The sequence below is a fragment of the Rhinopithecus bieti genome, unplaced genomic scaffold (assembly GCF_001698545.2).
Source record: "Rhinopithecus bieti isolate Rb0 unplaced genomic scaffold, ASM169854v2 scaffold_36959, whole genome shotgun sequence".
Lineage (NCBI taxonomy): Eukaryota > Metazoa > Chordata > Mammalia > Primates > Cercopithecidae > Rhinopithecus > Rhinopithecus bieti.
The window spans coordinates 170149-197804 of NW_016816945.1; the positions used below are offsets into that span (position 1 = coordinate 170149).

The following is a 27656-nucleotide window of genomic DNA, read 5'->3' on the forward strand; positions in this document are numbered from 1 at the left end:
GGTGGCTCACACCTGTAATCCCAGCACTCTGGGAGGCCGAGGCAGGTGGATCATGAGGTCAGGAGATCAAGACCATCCTGGCTAACACAATGAAACCCCATCTCTACTAAAAATACAAAAAATTAGCCAGGCATGGTGGCAGGCGCCTGTAGTCCCAGCTACTCAGGAGGCTGAGGCAGGAGAATGGCGTGAACCCAGGAGGCGGAGCTTGCAGTGAGCCGAGATTGTGCCACTGCACTCCAGCCTGGGCGACAGAGCAAGACTCCGTCTCAAAAAAAAAAAAAAAAAAAGTACTTACGTGCATATCAAGTGAAAAAGCACTTGACATGAGCTCTCTCTGTAATTCCTCGGTCTTGAGTGGAACCCTCAGTCTGAGGCTGCCGGCCCTGCACTGTACCCAGGAACACATAGGTGACTGCACTAATTGAGCCCTTAGGAAGGAGCAGCAGCTATCTCTGCCTCTCCTCAATTTCCTGGGGCTCAAGGCGGACTTTTGACTCCCAGAGAAGAGCAGGAGCCTTTCCTACACTTCCGTTCAACATTCCAGCGCCTTCTCTGAGAACTAGTACCCTAACCTATTGGTAAAAATGATGCCTACTTCCCAGCCACGGTGACTGCTGAGATTCAAAGTCACCACCACGAAAACATGGGAAACTCTAAAACCAGCTTTGTGGCAGATGTCAGTCTCAGACATGAGATTGTTAATTGCCTGGATCCCTGGGGACGTTGAAGGGACTGAGGACAAAAGAATAACTAACTGCACTAGTAGAGGAATAAGACTGGCTTGAGCTTGCATTCCCACTCTACCACCTCCAAACTTCACTGTCCTCGTTTGTAAATAGGGTGCTATAAGGAATAAATGATGTAATACATGAAGTGTTGGGCACAGGATCCGGCTCACAGTAAATGACCAATACATCCTAGCTATCATTATTCTACATTAATAACAACCATGACACACAGCTACGATGTGTGTGGGGGAGGGGGAAGACTTGAGAGAGCAACCTTTCCTATCACTCCCTCATTTCACAGGTGAGGAAACTGAAGTCCAGGCACAGGTTCCCAGCCAGCTCCGGGCTTTCCAGAGTTGAGGAGGGGAGGAAGGAGAGAGGGGGTGAATCTCAGGAGAGGGAGAGAAAGCCGGCAGGATTCGAGGTAGGCCTCTGGGGAGCGAGCTGCATAGCTTGCAGGGGCGCACCTGTGAGAGTGAGGGGTGAAGCCTAAAGCAGCAGCCCTGCGTGATGGCTCATGCGTGTAATCCCAGCACTTTGGGAGGCCAGGTGGGAGGACTGCTTGACTCCAGCAGTTTGAGACCAGCCTGGGCAACATAGGGAGACGTCCTCCCACGTCCCTACAAAAAAAAATTTTAAAACTGGCCGGGCGCGGTGGCTCACGCCTGTGACCCTAACACTTTGGGAAGCCGAGGAGGGAGGATCATTTGAGGTCAGGAGTTCGAGACCAGCCTGGCCAACATGGTGAAACCCCGTCTCTATAAAACACACACACACAAACAGCCGGATGTGGTGGGCGCCTGTAGTCCCAGCCACTCGGGAGGCTGAGGCAGGACAATTGCTTGAACTCAGCGATTGAACTCGGGAGGCGGAGGTTCCAGTGAACCAAGATTGCGCCACTGCACTCCAGCCTGGGTGACAGAACAAGACCTTGTCTCAGAAAAAAACAAAAAAGAAAGAAAAAGCAGCAGCCTTGATTTGAGAGGGAGGCCCCAGTGGGACTTGAGATCGGGACTACGGAAGGCAGGGGGTGGAAGCAAGAAAAGGCAGGCCTATGGGAAAAGGGAATTAAGGGCGTAGGATTTGGAAGAGCAGCTTGGAGGATGTGGGCCTGAAATGAAAGGGGGGACTAAGGGACTAGGGAAGCGGGGCTCTGAGGCGGCGAGCCTGAGGGCACAGGGGCTCTCCAAAATGAGAGGCCAATGGGAGGGAGCTGGGCTCTTGGAAGGCGGTGTCGAAGGGAGCGAGGCACTGGCCTGTGGAGTAAAGGAGGCGCGAGCTGAGTGCGGCGGGGGTCCGGCGGGTGACGTAGAACATCTCACCTGTCTTCGGCGTCTCGGTTTCAGCCTCCGTATCTGATCGCCTCCGGGAACTGCCCCCGGCGCGCCTGCGGCTCCCGGGATCCCCGGAAACCCCTAGCCAGGCGATCAAGCCGCTGCCTTGACAACGGCGTCGGACGCCGCGGTGCCCGAGGGGAGGAGCAGGAAGCGCGCCACGGCGAGGGGGCGGTCCCGGAAGTGCGTCAGTCTTACCTTCGCGGCCACAAGTCGCTCGGCCGCCGCCATTTTGCGAGCTCGTCGTACTATTCGAGCGGGGAGGCCGTCTTGAGGCGGCACCCCTCACCGACACCGAGGCGCACTGGCAGCCCTCAGCGTCGCAGTCATGCCGGCCGGACCCGTGCAGGCGGTGCCCCCGCCGCCGCCCGTGGCCACCGAGCCCAAACAGGTATCTCTCCCCCGCCCCTCAACCTGCAGCCGGAGCGTGGGCCTGGGCGCTCCTTACTTGAGCGGGAATAAGCGGCCGCTATGAAGGGCTTGGAGGGACTGCAAGTCCCAGGAGGCTGCGCGCTTCCCGCGCTATGGTGGTGGTTCTGGTAAAGAAACCAGCCGCCCTGAACGGGGTTCTCAAAGTGGTCCGCGAAGCAGCCGCGTCGGCACGAGCCGGGGGCTTAGAAACGTGGAGTCCCCGCCCTAGACCTTTTAAATAGGGATCTTACATTTGAACAAAATCCTAAGGTGATTGATTTGTAAGTGTGAGAGGCGCTGATCAGCCCATCCTGTGATCTGTGGCAGTTGGGGCCACCGGCCCCAGCCTTTCCCCGGTAATGCCCAGTTTCCCAGCCTGGGCGGTACATCTTTGGATGTTAATTCTCAGCATCTATTTCAGTGTCTGCCCCAAGCCAGACACCGTACTACGCTCCCACGTTACTGGAATGAATGGGGTACGGGGAGCTCACAGGCTAACGAGAAGACAGATGTACGAGAATGCTCACCAAATGTTTATTGTTCCGATGGCCGTCAATGATACAGTGTCAGCCCGCCCTTAATAAACCTCTCGAGTCTCAAATGTGTATAAACCATTGTAGTACGGTGTGATATGCCTTGTGGTAGAAGTTTCAGGTACAAATCTAATCAACATTGCGTGCTGGAGTAGAAGGGATATTAAGGTAGGGAAGCCCACGGGAGTGAGAGGTAAATTTCTTTTAGAAGAAGGAATAGGAGTTTGCCAGGTAGGTGACTAGGGAAGGGAAATAACATCGTTTATTCATCCAGCAAATATTTATTGAGCATATATGCTGATCATTGCTTTGGGTTCGGAATAAGGGCGACATGACTGAAGAAGCCATGCCTTTTCCACAGATATTTAAGTACCTGTGTGTCCCTGGCATTTTCCCAGGCGTTGGGAGAAAATAAGGTAATGGCCAGATAATATGCACAAAGACACTGAGGTAAGAATCAAACGGTGTCTCTGATCAAGAGTAAATGGGCCGGGCGCGGTGGCTCAAGCCTGTAATCCTAGCACTTTGGGAGGCCGAGACGGGCGGATCACAAGGTCAGGAGATCGAGACCACCCTGGCTAATACCGTGAAACCCCGTCTCTACTAAAGAATACAAAAAACTAGCCGGGTGACGAGGCGGGCACCTGTAGTCCCAGCTACTTGGGAGGCGGAGGCAGGAGAATGGCATAAACCTGGGAGGCGGAGCTTGCAGTGAGCTGAGATCCGGCCACCGCACTCCAGCCTGGGCAACAGAGCCAGACCCCGTCTCAAAAAAAAAAAAAAGAGTAAATGAACAAGTGTTGAAGCATAGACTTAGGAGCGTGGTGGCAGGAGAGGCGATTCTTACTTAGGATTTGAACTTTTCCTTGTAGACAGTGGGAAGAAAAGGGAGGGTTTTAAGCCAAATAGTGACATTTGTGTTTCAGAAATTCAGGTAGGCAGGCATGTGGAGAGTCACTAGGAGTAGGGGAGGCCAGTCACGCTATTCCAAGGGGCTGAAGGCCTGGCCTAGATTAGGGCAGAAGGGTGGGCAGGCGCCAGAGTGGTGCGTTAGCATTCTGGTTCTGCCAGTTGGACATTAAGCTCTCCATCTTTCAGTTTTGTCATCTGTAATGTGGAGATATTAAGAGTACTTGGCCGGCCCAGTGGCTCACGCCTGTAATTCCAGTACTTTGGGAGGCCGAGGCAGACAGATCACTTGAGGTCAGGAGTTTGAGACCAGCCTGGCCAACATGGCAAAACCCTGTCTCTACTAATAAAGTAAAAAATTAGCCAGGTGTGGTGGTGCATGTTTGTAATCCCCACTATTCGGGAGAGAATTGCTTGAACCTGGGAAGCGGAGGTTGCAGTGAGCCAAGATCATGCCACTGCACTCTAGCCTGGGTGACAGCAAGAGACAGTCTCAAAAAAAAAAAAAAAAAAAGAGTAGTTAATATATTTAAAGTGCTTGATAAAAGTGTTTTTTTAAGAGACCGGGTGTTGTTCTGTCACCCAGGCTGGAATGCAGTGGTGCAGTCATAGCTTACTGAAGCCTTGAATTCCTGGGCTCAAGCAGTCCTCCTACCTCAGCCTCCTGACTCACCGGGATTATAGGTGCAAGCCATTGTGCCCAACTTGATAAATGTTATTATCATTGAGTGTGGAAGCTGAGGAAGAGAGAGGAGCCCCAACTTTGTGGCGTAGATGACTGAGTAGCTATTCCTGAGGAAAGAGGTTAGAGATGAAAGTGCCCAGTAGTTAGCTGGACCCGAAGTTGTTCAGTACACGAGAGTGTTCTGGGACATCAATTTGGGCCAGATTGTATAGAGGCGGGAGGGGAAGTGGAGGACACTGTCAAAACTGAGAAGAGAACCAAGAACAGTATTGGGCGGCGGGAGCGGGGATCTCCAACTTCACAGAGCAGGAGGTGAAATAGGCCAGGAAGGAAACTTGGATGGAATGGTGAGCAAGATGGGAAGACAGGTAAGAATGGGGTCTAGGAGTTGAGAGTTTTCGTGGAGGAGTGGTCATCATTCATGACCAGATAATGGCTGCGGGCAGTGGTTTTTGACTTTGTTGAGAGCACTTAAAATGAATGGGGACCAAATGGGAGGCAGGGAAGTGGGATCAGCAAACTGAAGAGAACTCAGGATGTTTAGCTGCCAGAGGATGGGGTGGGAGAAGGCAGCGGCAGAAAGGAACATGGAGGCAGAGGAGAAACTTCATTTTTCTAAGATAAGAGACTTGACCCTATGTTTACTAAAGGGAAGAAGGTGCTGGAGAAAAAACATTGGTACTTATGGCATAGTTAATGCTGAGCATTCCAGTGGAATTTCACAAAACACTTGAGCATCAAATGTTGGTTGACAGTGGAGTAGAGGCAAAGAGAGAGGGCATTCAGGGCAGAAGAATTTGTCCGCAAATAGTTTCCCATTTTTTTTTTTTTTTTTTTTTTTTTTTTTTTGAGACGGAGTCTCGCTCTGTCGCCCAGGCTGGAGTGCAGTGGCCGGATCTCAGCTCACTGCAAGCTCCGCCTCCCGGGTTCACGCCATTCTCCTGCCTCAGCCTCCCGAGTAGCTGGGACTACAGGCGCCCGCCAGGTCGCCCGGCTAGTTTTTTGCATTTTAGTAGAGACGGGGTTTCACCGTGTTAGCCAGGATGGTCTTGATCTCCTGACCTCGTGATCCGCCCGTCTCGGCCTCCCAAAGTGCTGGGATTACAGGCTTGAGCCACCGCGCCCGGCCTTAGTTTCCCATTTCTTTGTTCAGCAAACAATCATTAAAAATTACATGCCAAGCCCATCGCTGGGTGCGTGGAGTCCAGACATGGCCTGGATTCTGGAACATGGTTTCTCAGAATGTAGTCGGAGTCCCTGCATCTGAATCACCTGGGCGTTTGGTAAAAATGCAGATTCCTGGTGTCACTGAGACAGTCCAACTAGAGAGGAGCCAGCGAAGCTGCTGTTTTCCCTGGGTCCCCAGGAGCAGCCCCCGCAGGTGCAGTGAACTTAAGAGAACTGCTTTTCTGAAGCAGAGGGTTCTAACCTGAGCGAAGTCTGTGAGTGAAAGTCTACTCTGAATGATATCCTAGAGGAGTGTGATAGTGGAGAACCTGCTCTGAACCAGGAACTTTAAAACCTTATTTCTTTTCCTGTTTTCACAGCCCACAGAAGAAGAAGCATCTTCAAAGGAGGATTCTGCACCTTCTAAGCCGGTTGTGGGGATTATTTACCCTCCTCCAGAGGTCAGAAATATTGTTGACAAGACTGCCAGCTTTGTGGCCAGGTAACAGAGCTACCTGGGTGGGTCAGCGGTGGGTTTCAGCATGAAGAGATCTCAGCACTGAATGAGCACAAAGGTTTTTAAAGAGATATTGTTGGCTTGGGCCTTTTAGTTCATAAAAACCACAGCATGGCACTGGGGTAGGCAATAGGTAGCACTGGTGTCCCTGACACAGCATAGCAATAGCCAAAGTGAGAATCACACTTAGCCCCGTAGTCACCAGGAGCCTCTGCTTCTAAAACTGGCCTGAGGAAATGCCCAGAAAGCTGCTTCATCACAGATGGTGTGTGTCTGTACCTGAGCTGCTGGCCTGAGGAAAATAAAAAGGGGAGTTTATTATTCTCATTGTACAAACACCACATTCCAAGAGCCTCAAATGACTCATCTGCAAAATGGAACAAAATGCCATCTCAGAGTTGTTGTGAGGGAGGAGCGAGGTCATGTGGCTGCATGCAGTTCAGTTCCATGCAGGTGCTAGCTGTCTCCTCAGATGGAATGGGAATTGCTCCAAGTTCCTCCCATGTCTCCCCATAGTTCCGTGCAGGTGCTAGCCATCTCCTCAGATGGAATGGGAATTGCTCAGAGTTCCTCCTGTCTCTCCCCGCTCTACTTACCCTCACATCCTTAGATGGAATTTTTTTGATGGCCCCTTGACTCCAAAAGTCAATACATCCTCTAGGGTATTTAAGGTATTCCTTTGGCAGCCCTCAGGCCATGTCCAGCCTACAGATGTTTTGTTTGTCCTCACAGTAAGTTTTTCAAAACTCAATTTGTTGCTAGTATTTAAAAATGAGGAGGCCAGGTGCTGTGGCTCTTGCCTGTAATCCTAGCACTTTGGGAGCCCAAAGTGGGACAATAACTTGAGCTCAGGAGTTTGAGACCAGCCTGGGCAACATAGCGAGACCCCGCCTACAAAAAATAAAAAGTTATCTGGCTGTGGTGGTGTGGGCCTGTGGTCCCAGCTACTCAGGAGGCTGAGGCAAGAGGATCAATTGGGCCCAGAAGGTTGAGACTGTAGTGAGCTATGCACTCCATCCTGGGTGACAGTGAGACCCTGTCTCAAACCAAAACAAGTAAAAATGAGATTTCACAATCAGTCCGCATTTCTGGACAGCTCCTTCGTGTGTGGAAGCATGCTCCAGGGATCACGTCACTCCCCTGAGGCAGTGTCTCAGTCAGTATACATCATTTAACGGATGTTCCTTCCTTTCCCAACCTGATAAAATTAAAGATTACTTCGGTCAGACTGTTTTTTTTTTTTTTTTTTTTTTTTTTTTTTTTTTTTAAATGACACGGAGTCTCGCTCTGTTGCCAGGCTGGAGTGCGGTGGTGCAATCTCAACTCACTGCAACCTCCGCCTCTTGGGTTCAAGTGATTCTCCTGCCTCAGCCTCCCGAGTAGTTGGGACAACAGGCGTGCACCACCACGCCCGGGTAATTTTTGTATTTTTGGTAGAGACGTGGTTTCACCATGTTGGCCAGGCTGGTCTCAATCTCTTGACTACATGATCCCCCGACCTGGGCCTCCCAAAGTGCTGGGATTACAGGCATGAGCCATGGCGCCAGCCTACTTTTGTTAGATTTTCACTGCGTCAGCTCTGCAGATTCTTCTCATTACATTTCAAGGGCTTTGATTACCCTGAGTATTAGGTTGAAAGCTGCTCTGTGTTTGATTGAACATTATGATGATGATTGGGTCATGTCAGATTTAGACAGTGTTTGTTGTGTTTAAGATAAATGTTTAATGACTCTTAGCCGTGTTCATGCTTCCCCTTTTCCCCTGATATTTTAAAAACAATATACAAAAAAGGGGAGTTGGGTGAAGAATCACCATATTCTCATTACCAGAATAGTGTCTACCAGCTGTTTTCACTTTTTTCTGTTTCCTTCTGTCCTTGGCATCCTTTTTGACCCTTGTAATATTAGCAAAGATACTTTCACATTCAACTCTGTGTTGTAAGCATTTTTCCATTGTGCTCCATGGTCTTCGTAATGCCCTGTGGTCCTTTATTAAGAGGATGCATCATGTAGAGGTGAAATACTTCCCTTGACTTGGCCACCATTTCTGTATTTTCCTTAGAGGAGGAGGTTTCCAACATTTCTTTTTTAGAGACAGAGTCTCGATCTGACATGCAGGCTGGAGTGCAGTGGCACGATTTTAGCTCACTGCAACCTCGAACTCCTGGGCTCAAGTTATCCTCCCACCTCAGCTTCCTGAGTAGCTAGGACTACAGGTGCCTGCTACCACACCTAGCTAATTTTTTTTTTTTTTTTTTTTAGTTTTTTTGTAAAGATGGGGTCTTTCTATGTGGCTCAGGTTGGTCGTGAACACCTGGCCTCAAGTGATCCTCATGTTTCACCCATCCAGAGTGTTGGGATTATAGGCATGACCACTGCACCTGGCCTGTTCCCAACATTTCATTTTGGCAAAGTAAGCTGTGGGGAAATCTCTGAGCATTCTCTTTCCCTTTTAGATTGTTTCCTTAGAAGAAAATTCTGTGTGGCTCATTATTGGCTAAAAGAGCATCCTTGAAAGATTTCTTAAACATTTTGCCAAGTAGCTTTCCAATAATTTTGTGCCATCTTTTGCTGCTAAAGAAATAAGAGTGCGTCCAAAGTCCCTTTAAACATATATGACCAGGTTAGGTGGCTCACGCCTGTAATCCCAGCACTTTGGGAGGCCAGGGTGGGAGGATCGCGTGAACCCAGAACTTGGAGACCAGCCTAGGCAACATAGTGAGACCCCTGTCTCTACAAAAAAATAAAAAAATTAGCTGTGCGTGGTGGCACATATCTGTAGTTCTAGCCCCTTGGGAGGATCACATGAGCCTGAGAGGTCAAGGCTATGATCATGGCAGTGTACTCCAGCCTGGGGCGATAGAGCAAGACCCTATCTCAAAAAAAAAAAAAGAAAAAAAACCCAAAACTCCATGCACATCCCTAGATTGATTTTTAGCTATGGTGATTGCTTTTGTAGGCGTTTCTAAAATCTGTGAGCCAGTGTGGTGGCTTACACCTGTAATCCCAGCACTTTGAGAAACTGAGACGGGCAATCACCTGAGGTCAGGAGTTCGAGACCAGCCTGGCCAACATAGTGAAACCTCGTCTCTACTAAAAATACAAAAAATTAGCTGGGTGTGGTAGCGGGCGCCTGTAATCTCAGCTACTTGGAAGGCTGAGGCAGGAGAATTGCTTCAACCCGGGAGGCAGAGGTTACAATGAGCCAAGATGGTGCCACTACACTCCAGCCTGGGTGACAGAATGAGACTCCGCCTCAAAAGCAAATAAACAAATAAAATCTGTGAACTTATGGTTTACATTGCAACAAAGAGACAGACCAATATCCGAGTTAAAGCAGACGTGCAGAACTCTGTGCTTCACTTCTCCTAGGTTCATGTGTATTTATGGAGCATGCAGTAGAAATCCACAACTGAGCAGTTTTCCAAAAGTTTTTTCACTAGGTTAGGCCTTTCGTTTCCTGCATGTTCCTGCAAGAAACTGAAGTGGAAATTACCCTTAAAAAGTCCCAGCAGCTGGGTTGAGTCAGAATCATGTTTTTTTCTGTTGAAATCTATTCGTTCTGGTGGAGAGTATGATTCTAAAATTAACGTTAAGCTAATTTAAAGCAACAGAATAGTTTGGAATGAACATGCCAAGCCTTCTCATTGTTTTATCTTTCAGATTGTTCCCAGATGGGGTAAAGTTATGGCCTAGGCAGTGGTACAGGAGACAACCAGGGCCCCCTTTTCCAGGAGCCCTTTGTCTGCCCGAGGCATTTGCTGGGTATAGTGGCCTAGTTGAGCAGGATTTAAGTGTGCATTCACCTTCATTCTTATGTGTGGTTTGCATTATTTAAGGAGTAGGGAGAATTTTTTTTCCAAAGCATGAGGTTCCAGTTAGACTAATGTACTGTCAAATTGAGACCTCATGATGGTAGTCACATGGCAGGGTATGACCAGGACTTGCTGAGGAGCCAAGCCTGGGTGTTGATCACTAGTGTGGCACATATTGCTGTACTGCTTGATCTGGGGTACAGTACTGCGTCTCTCTTAAAATTAAAAAAAAACTTTTTTTTTTGAGATGAAATTTCATTTTGTTGTCCAGGCTTGGATATGGTCTTCTGGACTCAAGTGATCCTCTCGCCTCAGCCTCCTGAGTAGCTGGGACTACAAGTGTGCGCCACTGTGCCAGGCTCCCACCCCCTCTTAAACTCACAGGCCAGGGATATGAAAGTCAGAAGAGAGTGGAGCCAGCTGGCTGGCACCAGATAGATGCTGGGGCCATGCCTTGGTGTGTTTGGGGCAGTTCTAAGTACAAGGTTCTCACCAGAGGAGCAATAGAAGGCCCCACAGACGATGTTTATGGAACAACCCCTCCTAGCCCCTTGCATTTGCAGGCCACTGTACGATTTGAAAAGACTTTAAGGGCTGGGTTCAGTGGCTCACGCCTGTAATTTTGTCACTTTGAGAGGCCAAGGTGGGTGTATCACTTGAGCACAGGAATTCGAGACCAGCCTGAGCAACATGGCGAAATGCCATCTCTACAAAATATAAAACAGATTAGCTGGGCATGGTGGTGCATGCCTATAGTCCCAGCTGCTCAGGAGGGTGAGGTGGGAGGATCCCTTGAGCCCAGGAGGTGGAGGTTGCAGTGAGCTGAGATTGTACTACTGCACTCCAGCCTGGGTGACAGAGTGAGACCCTGTCTCTAAAACAAAAAGAAGACTTTGGCATCTCCTCAATAATGTTTCAAGGTAGAAAGGGAAACTGGTGTTAGCTGCTTTTTACACGTGGGGAAATGGAATCAAAGAGTAGTTTGGTAACTTGCTCTGGGTCAGAGTGAGTCGGTAGTGAACCTGCAACTTGAATGTGTTCATATCTTGTGTCTTTAAGGTCCATGGATTTTCTGACTAAGGTGTTGTATGTAGGTGTGGCACTTTGAAGTATTACTGTTCGGACATTTTAAAAACCAGGGCTCCCTAAATATTACAGGGACATTTTTTCATTATCCTGAGGTTTTGAAGGCTTGCTGGGGACATGGGGCATATCTGGGGAACCATCCCAAGTACAGACAGTGGTTGGAGACCTCCCTGCTGATCTTACCACACCCCTGTCATCTGAAGGTGCCTTATACAACTGTACGAGGCTGAGTCCTTGCTGAGCATGTTTCCTGTGTGGGCCTCACTATTATAATTGGGGTGGTTTTAGGCAGTACTTGGACAAGTCATTAAACCAATTAATTTGAGTTTTTTTGTTTTTGTTTCTTAAAACAAAAACAAAAGACAGGGTCTCACTCTGTTTTCCAGGCTGGAGTACAGTGACACGATTCTAGCTCACTGCAGCCTCAGACTCCTGGGCACAAGTGATCCTCTCACCTCAGCCTCCTGAGTAGCTGGGACTAGAGGCACAAGCCACCATGCCCAGCTAATTTATTTTTAAAATTGTTTGTAGAGTTAGGGTCTTTTCTTGTTGCCCAAGCTCAAATCAACTAAATTTTCATGTCTTTCAGTCTTTCTCGTTACTCAGAGGACAAAGTCTAGGTTTGGTGCTCATGTACCTTTTACACCTCTCCAGCACTTGCTACCCCTTTGAACTAAGAGAACTAGTCTCAGCAAACTTCCAGCTAAACTTTGACAGTATTACTTTGTTTTCATCATATTCACTTTTGGCTACCTTTTGTTGGTAAAGGCATATGATTTTTTAAAATTTGAGGTAGTAATGTGTATTCTCCATTTTAAATAGATTTTTTTTAAAGTAAATTTTATTAAAAGAAATGAGCGATAACCTAGGTGATTTTGGAAATGGCAGAACTGGAAAAGGAGCTAAGGAATGACTGGGTTCAGGGAGACCCTGTGGTAGAGGCGGCCTGGTTCGAGCTGAATGAGGCACATGGCACTGATCGCCAATGCCAGGAGGCTGGAGGAGGACATCTGCTGTGCTGAGGGCTGGACTGGCTTGAGCAGTGGGTGGTGGCAAAAAGGACGTTCCAATGGGCAGTGTTCTAGATCTCAGCAGGCACAAGGGATGTGGTGTTTATTCTTGCTATTTTTTCTCCTTCTAGAAATGGGCCTGAATTTGAAGCTAGGATCCGGCAGAACGAGATCAACAACCCCAAGTTCAACTTTCTGAACCCCAATGACCCTTACCATGCCTATTACCGCCACAAGGTCAGCGAGTTCAAGGAGGGGAAGGCTCAGGAGCCGTCAGCTGCCATCCCCAAGGTCATGCAGCAGCAGCAGCAGGCCACCCAGCAGCAGCTGCCCCAGAAGGTTTGGAGCCCAGTGCCGCCTTCACTTACGCAGGGTTTGAGAGGGAAGCAGGGATAGGGAGGGGGGGTACACAATTAACTCCAAACTTCACAACCACCCAGGGAGAGAAGTGAGGTTGTTATCCCCATCTCTCAGAGGCAGACTGAGACCCAGACAGCAAAGTACTGATGTTAGTTGGCATTTCCCAAGCACTCCTTGTCAAACTCTGCGCTTAAAACTTCAGGAGTCTTGTCTCATTGACCCCTCACAGAGGCTGTATGAGGAATCTGAGAGTCGGGGGAAGTGTGATTTATTCAAGGCCTTGCTCAGAGTGTGAGGGCAGTGCCATGATGGGTGAAGGGCTTCCTAGTTGGCGGTGCTGAAGGATGCAGTGTGGCCTGTGGGCTCCTCCTTATGCCATCCCTTCCCTTCTGTCTCTTCTTCCCAGGGCCCCTCTATCTGGCCTCCCCTAATACCACTTCCTTGTACTGAGGCCCAGCACTAGGGACTATTAGGGTTATGAATGAAGAGAGAGGCTGACATGTTATTCCTCCAGTCCAGACCTGCCTTCTGTACTCCTGAACCATGGGGGAAAAGGCAGCTCCTCGTTTTGCAGTGGGATATAAAGGTTGAGGTCAGGTTCTAAGACCTTACATTGTAGTGTACTACCCCTAGAGCCTCAGGCTACCTCAGTTGTTTCATCTATAAAGAAGATTCACAGTACCTGTTCTACCTCACGATTCATGCGGAGGTCATGGAAACATTTTGTACAGTGGGGTTTTCTGCACACACGTAGGCCTTCTGCACTTCCGTCACTCTTGGATGGGATTTAATAAGCCATATTCCTGTTGGATCTTCTGTCACCCAGTTTTGGCCCTCAATTTCAAGTCAGGAGCAGAGGTACAGAGGGGAATGGTTCTCACTCAGAGCCATTCAGGGAGTTGAGGCCATAGTTGGCTGGGAAATCAATGCTCTTGTGATTTAGAATTCTCTCACACCAATTGCTAGTGGTGTGTACGTAATTAACAGAAGTCTAGAGATTCACAGCATCTTGTTGAGGGGTGTATACCCATGTCCCCTCCCCTCCCCTGGAGCCTATTCACTCCTGTGCCCCTTGCCTCATACTCCCTTTGCATCTTAGGTCCAAGCCCAAGTAATCCAAGAGACCATCGTGCCCAAAGAGCCTCCTCCTGAGTTTGAGTTTATTGCTGATCCCCCCTCCATCTCAGCCTTCGACCTGGATGTGGTGAAGCTGACAGCTCAGTTTGTGGCCAGGAATGGGCGCCAGTTTCTGACCCAGCTGATGCAGAAAGAGCAGCGCAACTACCAGTTTGACTTTCTCCGCCCACAGCACAGCCTCTTCAACTACTTCACGAAGCTAGTGGAGCAGTACACCAAGGTGCCTGGGTAGGATGGGGCTGGGGTCCTGGGCCCAGGAAAGGAAAACATCTTACCCTTGGAAGCACTGTGTCCACTCACTGTCTACAAGGACATCGCTTCTCCATGGGGCCTTTGAGCAAATGTTTTGAATCCCAGTTTAATGTAAAACCTTGATTTCTATTCAGTTATTTATTTCAGTGCAACACAGAGTGCTTGTTTCTAAAAAGAAGGGAAGTACATGCTTGCTAACTACCATTAGGCGATTGCCTGCTATGTGACAAGGCCAAGTGGTGCTTGCTGCTTTTAAGTACATTTCCATTTTCAGTTGCCTAGTAAGGCCCTGAGAAGAAGTCAGCCTTTAACAGTTGCCTCCTTTTACCTAATTTAGTCCTCACAAGAAGCCATGAGGTGTTTTCCCCCCATCTTTCAGAAGCAGAAATGGGCTCAGAAAGGTGAAGTCACGTACTCAAGGTCTGTCAGCTAGTAAGTAGCTATGCTGAGATTTAAACCACATTTGACCCTAAAACTTTGGTTCTTCAGCTTATAAAGTGCCTTAAATTGGAAATAGCATTTAAATAGGCATTGAGAGACGCTTTGATGTGATATGAGTCAGTATAACTAACATCACTAAGAAATTATGTGTGCAGCATCTTCTCATTTAATCTCCAGTAGCCTATAAGGTAGCCACTCTTATTATGTTCACTTTACAGAAGAGAAAATAGGTGCAGTGAAGTTAACATGGCTAGGGTCACATAGCTAGGAGGTGGCAGGGCTGGGGCTTGAGCTCTGGCATTTTTACTCCAGACCCTAAGAGCTCAGTTATCATGTGACAGAGCTGCAATCAAGAATCTAGACAAGTCAGTTCTGGCATTTAAAATAATTAGATTATTAATGTATTGCAAAGTGTGCTGGTATAGCTTTACCTGTGGCACATTTTTCTTGCTACACATATCATGGAGGTTGTTTTCCTTCCGTTTTCAGTGGGATGGTCTGTACATCTGTTCTTCATATCCAGAAACAACACTTCAAAGATCTGACTTGAAAGGATTTGAGAATTTCCTAACTTTACTCACTTCTAAATATATAATTAGAAAGAATTGTAAAAATGTATGTGTTTAAAAAATGACCAAATCCAGAAGCTAGTATGGTAGCTTAAATAACAATCATTGAAGGCCCAATGCTAAGAGTTACTATAAATATGCAATATCAATTTTAAAGGAGCCCTGGATTAATTTCTCCCAGTGGACTGCTTCCAGGGTTAAAGGTCCCAGATCACTTTTTATTCTATTACTTTCCTGTTTTTTCTTCTTCAGAACTTGGGTATTGGCATTTACCACTGTAACTTGAGGGTACTGGTGTCTGTTTCTAGCCATGGAAGACTGAGCAGATAGATTCTTGGGGTAAACATATAAGGAGGGACTGGGATAGGGCTGAGCCACTTTGCCAGTGGCAGTAGAAGCTTTTTGGGCCCTTTAGAACAAAGGCAACATTTGTTCTCTCAGTAAATATTCATTGTCAGACATTATTCAGGGGACTGGAGATGTAATCGTGAACAAAAGAAAAATCCCTGTCTTGGTGGAGTTTCTAGTCCAGTGAGGAGGAGTCAGGTGCATTGTTAGTGTCTGTCACATGGTGGCAAATACTACGGAGAGAGAGAAAGCAGGGGGCAGAAATAGAGGGAGGTGGGGCAGGTAGACTGCGGTTCTGAATAGGATAGTTAGGGGAGACCTGTGTAGTGTTTTCGAAAGGATAAGAGCAGGTCAGTCTCATGAAAGCAGCCATCTCGTACTGACCATGTTCTGGGTAATCTGCTAGTGCTTTGCATGCTTTCCTGCTAATCCTTGAAGCAGCCTTTTTAAGTTCATGGTGCCAACTTTGAGTGGTGGTGCCATTATTTTAGAGAAGGAAATCAAGTTACTGAGGTTAAGTAACTTGCCCAAAGTCCCACAGCCAAGTGGGGCTGGGATTGGGACACAGAATCCCATGCTTCCTCATCTCCTGTGCTTTATCACAGGCCCAGGAAGGCTGCCTCTTTGTACCGCGTTGTAAAGCACTGACAGTTGCTTTAACTCTTCTGTATTTCAGATCTTGATTCCACCCAAAGGTTTATTTTCAAAGCTCAAGAAAGAGGCTGAAAACCCCCGAGAAGTTTTGGATCAGGTAAACTGAATAGGATTTCTTGCAATCAGTTATTCATGTTGGGTTCTGTTTTATGTTTGAAAACAGTCTCTGAGGCAGGACCTTGTTATGTTGCAGTCACAGGAATGGTGGGAGAAAAGGCTTTGTTAGATACAAAGACCAAAGAAACCTGGAGTCCGGATGCTTCCCAACATACCACAACTTTCTGCTTTGCTCTCAGCCTCAATATGTCTCCCTCTTTTCCACTCTAGCTAGAAGGCAGAAGGCCAGCTGCCAAGCAGATCAGAGGGTGGAGGTTTCATTCTGTCCGAACTCTGCCCCTGGGTGGAACCCGGTGCAAATGCCATAGTTTGGAACCATACTTCCATTCTGTTTTGAAGGAGGCACTGGCTTTGATGAAAGCCCTGGAGGTGGTAGCCTCATCAGGAGCAGACCCTGCTTCAGCTTAGCACCGAGCTGTTTCCCATCTCTGTAGGTGTGTTACCGAGTGGAATGGGCCAAATTCCAGGAACGTGAGAGGAAGAAGGAAGAAGAGGAGAAGGAGAAGGAGCGGGTGGCCTATGCCCAGATTGACTGGCATGATTTTGTGGTTGTGGAAACAGTGGACTTCCAACCCAATGAGCAAGGTAGGTCTGTGAGGAGTGACTCCAGATGGGAAGCCACGAACTCTGAGACTTCCCAGGAGGCCTTGTGCAAGTGTTCCTAGAGAGCAGCAGAATCTCTCAGAGGGCTTTATCAGTCTCTGTTTCTTCCCTGCTCCCAAAAGACTTTGGTTCTACCACTTTGCCCAAGTTAGATTCAGTAGCTACTTGCCAGACCCTAGATGGGCCTCTGAAGATAGCTGGAGAGAAAACAGACATAGCCTCAGCCCTTGGGAAGCTCAGACAGGGCAAATAGATGGGTCTTTGATAAGGAATACCTTTGTCTCTGGCTCACCCTCTAGGGAACTTCCCTCCCCCCACCACGCCGGAGGAGCTCGGGGCCCGAATCCTCATTCAGGAGCGCTATGAGAAGTTTGGGGAGAGTGAGGAAGTTGAGATGGAGGTCGAGTCTGATGAGGAGGATGACAAACAGGAGAAGTCAGAGGAGCCTCCTTCCCAGCTGGACCAGGACACCCAAGTACAAGACATGGATGAGGTAAGCTGCTGGGCGGGCCTTAGGGATGACCTTGTCTCCTGAAGCCCCAGGAGATCGAAGTGCTCTCCACCAGTCAGATCCAGCTCCCTGGTGAGCCTTGAAAGGACGCGTGGGTCCTGAAAAAGGCCATACAGCTGCCCAAGCCCAGGCAGTACAGAGCCTCTTTCCAGCTCCGGCAACAAAGATTCATTCATAGGCAAGGATCTAAAAGCTGTGCTGACCTGTTTTGTGGCCTTCTCCCTGGCCCAGACACCCTGCTCTCACTGCCTCATGCCAGCCCTCAGTTAGGGAGCTCACTGCATTACCCTATTCTGTTTTGAGCTCTCAGCTGGGCTTCAAGCTCCCAGAGCTTTTCTAAATGTAGCCCACACTTCCTTTCAGGCATCCCTACCCCCTTCAAGCCAGGCCCTTCAAGCAGGCATGGAGTCTCCAGAACCAGACTGTTCTCCCCCTCTCGGAAAGAATTTGTGCACAACCTGAGAAGAAAGGGCCCCTGTCTGTGGGAAATGACTTTTTCTCTCCCTCCCAGCATTGCTGTGTGAGCGGCTACCATTGATTGCCCACTTGCCCCCCTCTGCCACTCCCCCGGCACTGCCCCCCCAGCATGTTAAGTGCCCTTGGCCTCTCAGGACTGCCTGGTGCCAGCTGCTGGAAACGCCTGGGAGGAGTGCTAGGAGCATGGCCCCAGCGCTCCCATTCATGCTGTGAGGAAGCAGGTTGGCCTGCTGCCGGCTGGCCTCAGCTGCCCTGGGAGGCTTAGCACATGAATGCTGGCTGGCAGAGGCCAAGGCTCCTTGCTACCCAGAGAGCTGCCAGGCTCAGCTACAGGGATGTGGCCTCAGCCCCTCTTTGAGTCCTGCCATTGCTTTGCTTTTCAGGGTTCAGATGATGAAGAAGAAGGGCAGAAAGTACCCCCACCCCCAGAGACGCCCATGCCTCCACCTCTGCCCCCAACTCCAGACCAAGTCATTGTCCGCAAGGACTATGATCCCAAAGGTAGGGCCTGCTTCCCAACCCTCGGACTGCCCAGGAAGGTCCTGTGTGCCCTTGTGTGTTCCTCACACCCGTCTTTCTAGGAGGGCTTGAGGTGCAGCTTATTGTAAAAGCATTGCAAGCCCATCTGTTACAGGTTTCATGGTGGGGAACAGGGCCCAGTCGTCTCTGGTGCCCTAGTGCCTTTCACAGTGCCAGGTACAAGAGTGGCACTGAATAGATGCCTTGATGAATGATGCATGAATGAAATACCACCCTCTTAACTCAGGTGGCTGCCCACCAGTGTTCTTACTGAAACATCTGTTTCCTTTTAGCCTCCAAGCCCTTGCCTCCAGCCCCTGCTCCAGATGAGTATCTTGTGTCCCCCATTACTGGTGAGAAGATCCCTGCCAGCAAAATGCAAGAACACATGCGCATTGGCCTTCTTGACCCTCGCTGGCTGGAGCAGCGGGATCGCTCCATCCGTGAGAAGCAGAGTGATGACGAGGTGTATGCACCAGGTGAGGTGGGGGTTCCAGGAGAGCCCATGGTGATCTCCAAATTACAGTCAACTTCTTCTAAGCAAACATAGAAAGCAACAATTGAGGTCAACAGAAGCTTTTGAGGAGAGTTGCACCCTGTGATATTGCAAGAGAACTCCCCACTTTCCAGAAGACTCCCCATAGAAATTCCCCAAAGGCAGACACTGAAGGAGAGGACGTGTGCTTGTTAACATCCCAGAGAAAGCTCTGGCTTTAGCTGGGAGGGCTTCCTGTGGCTGTTTAGAAGGAGAGCACTGATGGCTAGAGTACCCCAAGCTGCTTGGAATGGGGCAGGGACTGTGCCAGAGGTGGGAGACTGCACTTCTAGTTTTGACTCTGCCACTTACACCATGTGGCCCTTTCCACACAGTTGCCCTCTCTGACTCACCATCTTATTTATTTATTTTATTTAATTAATTAATTTATTTATTTAATTTATGAATGATGGAGTTTTACTCTGTCTCCCAGGCTGAAGTGCAGTGGCACCATGTTGGCTACTACAACGTCTGCTTCCAACGTTCAAGCAGTTCTCCTGCCTCAGCTTCCCAAGTAGCTGGGATTACAGGCACGCACCACCACGCCCAGATAATTTTTGTATTTTCAGTAGAGATGGGGTTTCACCATGTTGGCCGTGCTGGTCTCGAATTCCTGACCTCAGGTGTGATTCTCCTGCCTTGGCCTCCTAAAGTGCTGGGATTACAAGCATGAGCCACCTTGCCCGGCCTACTGTTCTGTTCTAAGTCATAGGGGTTGCACAAGCACTGGGTTTGTAGGCTTAGTACTGATTGGATAGCTTTCCCTGAGCCCAGAGAACAAGAGTGCTGTGTTGGGGCCCTGAGTCACCCTCATTCCATGGAACCGGCCTCCTCCCTGCACATCAGAAAAGCTGCTCTCTTGTCAGGACATCTGGTTTATTTTCTCTTTCTATCCTCTGCCTTTGTTTTGTGACTGTACAGGTCTGGATATTGAGAGCAGCTTGAAGCAGTTGGCTGAGCGGCGTACTGACATCTTCGGTGTAGAGGAAACAGCCATTGGTAAGAAGATCGGTGAGGAGGAGATCCAGAAGCCAGAGGAAAAGGTGCGGCTAAAGTGGAACCTAGTGTCTTCTCTGCCCCCCATCTTTCACACTTGGGCTTAGTTCCAGGAGCATTGTGGCTTTGCTTTCATTTGCAGGTGACCTGGGATGGCCACTCAGGCAGCATGGCCCGGACCCAGCAGGCTGCCCAGGCCAACATCACCCTCCAGGAGCAGATTGAGGCCATTCACAAGGCCAAAGGCCTGGTGCCAGAGGATGACACCAAAGAGAAGATTGGCCCCAGCAAGCCCAATGAAATACCTCAACAGCCACCGCCACCATCTTCAGCCACCAACATCCCTAGCTCAGCCCCACCCATCACTTCAGTGCCCCGACCACCCACAGTAAGCCAGCATCTACCCTGCAGCTGACTTTTTAGAGCTTTGTTCTTGAGGTCGGACACTGTTGGCTGAGATGGGCAACTGCCTTACAGTGTGGGGTGGGTCAGTATGAAAGAGAAAGAGCCCTTTAAATGCAAGTGGGAACTTCTAGCTTAATCTGTTTGTGGAGGAGGGTTGGAACAAGGAGGGAGGTGAGAGGCAAATGTGAGAAACCAGTTTGTGTCAGAGAAGGGCTGCAGGGCTTATTGAGTCTTTGAGGACTGCTGACCTGTCTCCAGGAGATTTAGTCGAGGTCTCAGCTCCTCTCCCTATTTTTTTTTTTTTTTTTTGAGATGGAGCTTCGCTCTTGTCGCCGAGGCTGGAGTGCAGTGGCACGATCTCGGCTCACTGCAACCTCCGTCTCCCGAGTTCAAGTGATTCTCCTGCCTCAGCCTCTCAAGTAGCTGGGATTACAGGCCTGCGCCACCACGCCCGGCTGATTTTGTATTTTTAGTAGAGACAGGGTTTCTCCATGTTGATCAGACTGGTCTCGAACTCCTGACCTCCGGTGATTTGCCTACTTCAGCCTCTCAAATTGCTGAGATTGTAGGCATGAGCCACTGTGCCCGGCCAAGGTCTCAGCCTCTTTAGTGACTCAGTGATTGCCAAAGTAGCTGGTCGAATTTGACTTGCCAAGTCCCAAGTAGAGTGAGTGTCATCCTCGGGCTCTCAGTAGCTCAGTTCCTGTTGGACGCCCAGTGTGAGGCCACAGTTTCTCAGTACCAGGGGCCAGGACGGAGCTGTCTAACCTCCATCCTCAGAGTTGGCAGCCAGTTGCCAACTGTGTGTGCCCTTAGAGTCCAACTTTGGCTTCCTGTAACTTGTGGGTCTCTTTCCTGCACAGATGCCACCTCCAGTTCGTACTACGGTTGTCTCTGCAGTACCTGTCATGCCCCGGCCCCCAATGGCATCTGTGGTTCGGCTGCCCCCAGGCTCAGTGATCGCCCCCATGCCGCCCATCATCCACGCGCCCAGAATCAACGTGGTGCCCATGCCTCCCTCGGCCCCTCCTATCATGGCCCCCCGCCCACCCCCTATGATTGTGCCAACAGGTCAGTATCTCTTGCATCACTTTCCAGGCCGTTAGGTCAGGAACCACAGGCCAAGTACTGTCAACAGAGTAGTGGCTGATGCTAGTGCCAGCTGTTCCAGCAGGGTGTCCAGCCCAGAGGAGAGGCCCTGGCTTCCTGTGTGGAAGATCCGCAACTCTAGAGCTGGGAGCCACCATTCCTGGTAGAAATGGGAGGCTGAAATGATGTAGCCAGTGTCTGCATTCAGGGGTCAGGTCCCCAACAGGCTCAGAGGCCTGAGAGTTGCTTGTTGCCTGGCACTAGCTCCATCCATCAGTCCTGCCCCTCCTGCAGTCCTCTGCCGTCCAATCTGGGCAGCCTCCCAGGTCCCCCTGCTGGGGAACCTGCTGGCTGTCAGACTCAGCAGGGAACAGCACTTCACACCTCTGACTAGAGGAAACCTTTGCAAACTCCTCTCTCAACTTCTCATCAGCCCTGAGTCCTGGGCCCCTTCTGCCCTCTCATGGGGCTGCTTATTCTTGTCTTTGCAGCCTTTGTGCCTGCTCCACCTGTGGCACCTGTCCCAGCTCCAGCCCCAATGCCCCCTGTTCATCCCCCACCTCCCATGGAAGATGAGCCCACCTCCAAAAAACTGAAGACAGAGGACAGCCTCATGCCAGAGGAGGAGTTCCTACGCAGAAACAAGGTATGTGATCCCAGAATACTGCTCAAGTTTCTAGCTGGAGGGTTCAGCCCCACCCCTGTCGTACACTTCCCAGACTGACACTATTTCACTCCCAGTCTTGGCTTCTGGGGCCTAGGTCAGCCGCTGGAGGCATCTAAGGGCTTCTGAGCACACCGTGAATGTGGGGTCAACAATTGGAGGAGCAGAGAGCATTGGTGGTGATGGTGATGGTGGTGGTGGCAGAGGTGGTAACTGTAGTGGTCCCTCTGGTGTAGACTTAACAGGCCAACAGGGAGACCCAGCTGCACGGACTGCACAACTCAGGTGTGAGAGGGACCCTAGACCCCTGGAGGAAATTGTGTATGGTGTTTTAAAATTTACTGTGGCCTTCCTCCCCAGCTCTATCCCTTAGGAGGTCTGCCTGTTGGGTGGGATCCTGTTGGGGTCCTGGAATAAGGGGAGGTGGGGACCTTGTCACTGCCAGTCCCTAGGGAAGCTGTCAGGCTGCAGTAAGGATATAGAAACAGCCCCAGCTTCTGCTCCCCCAATGTCTTTGACCAAATTATTTGTTTGGTTTTTTTTTTCTTCCCGCCCCCGCAACCTCTGCCTCCCGAGTTTAAGTGATTCTTATAACTCAGCCTCCCAAGTAGCTGGGATTACAGGTGTGCATCACACACCCAGCTACTTTTTGTATTTTTAGTATTTTAGTAGAGATGGGATTTTGCCACGTTGGCCAGGCTTGTCACCTGGCTGTAAGTGATCCGCCACCTTGGCCTCCCAAAGTGCTGGGATTACAGGCATGAGCCACTGCACCCACCCTGTTTGTTTTTTAATAATAGTTCCCATTTCTTAAATGCTTAACTCAAGTACCAGGAAAGAGCTAAGTACTTTACAGATACTTCCCCCTCAATACTCAAAACAGTCATTAACCCTCTCTGATGGATAATGACATTGAGGCTCAGACAGACCTTGTTAGCTGGGAAGCTGAGTTGGGAATCCAGGTCTTCTGACCCTGCAGGTTATATTGTTTTCCCTTGGGATGTACAGAGTATTTTCACCAAAGTTCTTCACTTTAGCTCCAAACTCACCAGGAGACAAGATAGAGATGGTTTTAAAGAAAAGAAACCTAATCTTGCAGAGGGGGAGTGACTTGTACAATCTTACAAGTGGTATCAGTGGTGAATCAGGCCAGAGTCCAGGAGCCCAGATGCACAGGTGACATTGTCTGGACAGGCCTCGGGATAGCAGAGGATAGTTCTTGATTGGTTCAGGGCTCCCTCGGCATAGTGACCACCTCCTGTTTTATAGGGTCCAGTGTCCATCAAAGTCCAGGTGCCCAACATGCAGGATAAGACAGAATGGAAACTGAATGGGCAGGTGCTGGTCTTCACTCTCCCGCTCACGGACCAGGTATGGGTTGCTGCCACAAACTGGCATCGGGTGCATGGGAACCAAGCAGTCAGGGGAAAGCTTCCTCTAGCTGGCCTTACCAAGGAGTTGAATGACTGCTGCTTGATCCCACAGGTCTCTGTCATTAAGGTGAAGATTCATGAAGCCACAGGCATGCCTGCAGGGAAACAGAAGCTACAGTATGAAGTGAGTCAATTTGTCCACAGACCTGCCCCTTGGGTCCTGACACCTCTGCTTTCACAGAAGCTAAATCTCTCATGGAAGCCAAAAGGGGAGTGAAGTGATATCTGGGTGTGGCCATCTGAATCTGTCCTAGAAGTCATGATGCTGGCTGGGAGTGCTGGGGCAGGTGTGCCCAACAATGCAGGGCTCTGGTGGGGTCACAGTAGAGCTTTGTGTGGGATCTGTAAGATTCTTTGCCTCAATGATGGGGCATAGAGATTTAGGGATAAGACTTAGGCATGCTGTGGTGGGTTCCTGATCCAGTGGTTGGGCCATCCCTGCCGGTGCGACCTCAGGCAGCCTGACTTGGAGGTGATAGTCTAACCCCACCTGATGCCAGGTCACACGGAGGTGTTATGTTCTTCCTCTCTAAACTTGAACAAATTCCCGCTGTGGGCCTCAATTATCTCTATACATTGAGGCTGTTGGGCTAAGTGATCCCTAAAGGTCTTGTGATTTCAGAGTCAGAGCTCCATGAAGTTGGTCAGGGCCAACTTTTTGCGGAGTTGAGCTTTTCAGTCAAATGTTGACAAAGGGGAGGAGCGTAATTGGTGGGAAGAAAGGAAACAGTGGGAGGAATGAGAGGCCTCTAATCCCCAACACCTTACCTTCTCACAAGCTCCTGTATTTGCTAAGTCCGGAGCGCAAACGGACCAGGTGCACAGTTGTAAGGTTGCAGTGGTATGCCCAAGGCTGGGTTGCCCCACGCTAAGGCATGCTCTCCGTTTTCCAGGGTATCTTCATCAAAGATTCCAACTCACTGGCTTACTACAACATGGCCAATGGCGCAGTCATCCACCTGGCCCTCAAGGAGAGAGGCGGGAGGAAGAAGTAGACAAGAGGAACCTGCTGTCAAGTCCCTGCCATTTTGCCTCTCCTGTCTCCCACCCCCTGTCCCAGACCCAGGAGCCCCCCTGAGGCCTTGCCCTGCCTGCATATTTGTTTCCCTCTTAACTCAGTTTGGGAATTCAAATTGTCCTGCAGAGGTTCATTCCCCTGACCCTTTCCCCACCTTAGTAAGAGTAGCTGGGCTTTCTAAGCCACTCTCTGGAATCTCTTTGTGTTAGGGTCTTGATTTGAGGACATTCATTTCTTCAAGCAGCCCATTAGCAACTGAGAGCCCAGGGATGTCCTACAGGATAGTTTCATAGTGACAAGTGGCACTTGGGTAATAGAATATGGCTGTTATTGTCATTAATCATTTTGTACCTTGACATGGGTTGCCTAATAAAACTCTTGGACCCTTGTGAAATCAGTTAAATAAGACTTGTCCCTTGGTCACCTGTGCCCTGCCCAGACTCGATGCAGTGGTAACACTGCAGAGTGCCATGTGGCTTCTCTGAGAATTTTTGGGCTTTGTAACTAAATTCTTGCTGCCCTCATACTTTTTATGTATTAGAATCATATTCGTATTGCCCTTTTAAAACATTGGGATCCTCCAGAGGCCTGCCCCTTGTATTTAACAGTAATACAGGAAGCATGGCAGGCACCATGAAAACCAAGGATAGATGGTGCAGTCCCTGTGTCAGTAGGCGGTGGTTTCCGGTCGACCTGGAATCCCATCACCTGATTGATTGGCTCTGTGGTCCTGGGCAGGTGCCTCATAGGTGTGTGGATATGATGCGGTTTCTTTAAAATGTATTTAACAGATACTTAATTGTACTAAGGTCATGTGCCAAGGGATAAAATTTAAGTAATGTACTATTTTAAGTATTTTATCCATTTTAACTCACGTAATCCTCATGTGAGTATTCCTGTTTAACACGAGTAAACTGAGGCACAGAGAACATAAGTTGCATGCCCATAGTCACACACTATGAAAGTGAAAAGAGAATGTGTGCAAAACACGTCACAGTCCTGGTTTCTGAGTAAAGGCAGGCTGTTATCTTTAGAATCAAACTATCACAGGGAGATAGGCGATGCTGTGGGTGTTGAGGGAGGAAGGTGAGAGCCTGTTGCTAACAATTTCCTGGTTTTAAAGCTAAGGCTGATTTCATTGGGAAGATCTCACGTGTTTGTAGCCCCTGAGAATTCCCAGTGCCTTTTATTTGCAGTCCTTCCATTTGGCCCTCCTAGCTCCCCTATCAGGTCATCTCCAGGACTCAGAGGGGTGAGACCATTTCCCAAGGTCACAGATTCAGCTCTCTAGTCACCAGCCTACCCCTGCCTCTCCCTCTCACCCAGAGTCAGTACCAGTTTTATGGCTTTATTACCAACTGCTGGGTCCCTCCCATTTTCAACTTGATTGATGGGATGTCACCCCTTATCCTGTCTGACATTTGCCTCTGGCCTGGTTGCTAGAAGTTTGTCCCAGGGGCCAGAGTTGAAATTTGGCTTCCTGAGGTGGGCTTTGTGGTTTGGGTGCCTAAAGTGAGCCCACTGCTGGTTGCCTGGCCGTGGCCAACACCAGAAATCACCCTGAGCACCACTGGGTCTCATTCCAAGAAGGAAGAGGGTCAGGAGACCTGGGGAGTCTCATACTCCAAGCTCTTCTTTCTTTCTGGGAGCAGTGGGCAGGTCATGGTGTCAGGGCATTCACCCCCACAGACCGGCAAACCCTGCAGAACTTCCGTGGCTGAGGCTGTGACCGGAGGCCAGGAATGCCGTTGGGTGGAATGTGAGTGAATGGGCCCTTTGAGCTGCCCTCTAGAGAGCAAATCGTTTCCTGGAGTTCCTGAATGAACATCTGTCCTGGTTGGCTCAGACACAGAAGCTCCATTGACCATGAGGCCTTGCGAACATCAGTGGCCACAGGCCTAGTATGCTGCCTGGCACTGTACTCGTTTAGGACCTGTAGCATGTAGGTAGTGTCCTGGTGTTTATAATACACAGCTGCTCTGCACAGCAGCTTTTCGGATTCTTCTTGCAATCTCCTGAGGATTATCTGCCCCATTTTTAAAATGAGGTGGAATACCCAAGGTCATGTAGCCAGTGAGTGCTCTGGAAAGCCAAAGCAGCTCATCCCTTCCTGGGGACCACACTGCTGTGTTCCACCAGACCACACTGTGAAATAGGAATAAATGTTCCTGTTGCAGGACTGCTGGGAAAATGGGTGGGGTGGCACTTAAGTCACCATAATTTTGAAGACTTGCACGCAGAGGGCTCCAGGAATTGTAGACAATAAGGAATTTCAGTTCTACCCACTACTTAAGTACTTGTCATGTACTCTTAGAGGAGGCCAGTAATAATCAGAACCATTTTACTTTAAAATTAATATATTGTATTAGATAATATATTAAGTGGTTATATTGGGTTATGTTAGGATATATACTTGAATGGAAATACATGTACTATTAGCAATCGTCATATTTTACTTATCCCTGTAATTAGACAAGAAAGCATAATATAGCTCATGGGTACACATACCAGTGTATAAGATTTTTAGAAGTTTTTTAAAAATAAAAGCAAAATGTAAGATCTTGGAGATACGATCATTAACTCTTACCAGATATGGAGATTTGTTCTTAACTATTCTGCATTGTTACATTTTTTAAATTCTGCATTGTTGCCGGGTGTGGTGGCTCACGCCTGTAATCCCAGCACTTTGGGAGGCTGAGGCGGGCAGATCACCTGAGGGCAGGAATTCAAGACCAGCCTGGCCAACATGGCGAAACCCCGTCTCTACTAAAAATACAAAATTAGCCGGGCATGGTGGCACACGCCTTTAATCCCAGCTACTTGGGAGGCTGAGGCAGGAGAATTGCTCCAACCCAGGAGGCAGAGGTTGTAGCGAGCCGAGATCGCACCATTGCACTCCAGTCTAGGCAACAAGAGTGAAAGAAACCCCGTCTAAAAAAAAAAAAATATATATATATATATACACACACACACTTCTGCACTGTTATATAAAAGAACACTCCGCCTGGTGAGTGCCCCGACACCATGCCCTGCCACTGCTCCCAGCATGTGAGTGAACAGTTCTAGGTACCCTTGGATGCTACAATCCATGAAGCAGGACAAAATAAACTGCTGCCAGGCACAGTGGCCCACCTATAGTTCCAGCTGCTTGGGAGGCTAAGAAGATTGAGCCAGGGAGTTCAAAGTCAGCCTTGACAACATAGTGAGAACTCATCTCTAAAAAAGTTTCTTTTAATTAAAATAGAGCATTACAGAGAATACTGTCATTACAGGTGGCAGGCGCCTGTAATCCCAGCTACTTGGGAGGATGAGGCAGGAGAATCGCTTGAAC

General features: G+C 49.1%; 2 protein-coding genes across 5 annotated transcripts in view; one reads left to right on the forward strand and one right to left on the reverse strand.

Annotated features, from left to right (window-relative positions):
• The window catches only part of CCDC157 (coiled-coil domain containing 157), a 19589-nt gene extending 17242 nt beyond the window's left edge, over positions 1 to 2347 (reverse strand). For 3 of the 4 annotated variants that reach the window (XM_017855599.1, XM_017855598.1, XM_017855596.1), the window contains exon 1: positions 2054 to 2264. The gene's annotated coding sequence lies outside the window, so the exon portion shown is untranslated. Of the gene's footprint in view, positions 1 to 2053 lie in introns of all 4 variants that reach the window. The other variant, XM_017855597.1, reaches the window with a different exon arrangement.
• SF3A1 (splicing factor 3a subunit 1) lies at positions 2239 to 26888 on the forward strand. Its single transcript, XM_017855595.1, has 16 exons — positions 2239 to 2456; positions 6151 to 6272; positions 12329 to 12536; positions 13657 to 13914; positions 15981 to 16055; positions 16510 to 16660; positions 16978 to 17171; positions 18050 to 18167; positions 18479 to 18664; positions 19642 to 19763; positions 19859 to 20104; positions 20985 to 21192; positions 21702 to 21856; positions 23144 to 23245; positions 23360 to 23431; positions 24201 to 26888. The coding sequence occupies exons 1-16, from the start codon at positions 2394 to 2396 to the stop codon at positions 24300 to 24302; spliced, it is 2382 nt and encodes a 793-aa protein (XP_017711084.1). The 5' UTR covers positions 2239 to 2393; the 3' UTR covers positions 24303 to 26888.
• The last annotated feature ends 768 nt before the right edge of the window (positions 26889 to 27656 follow it).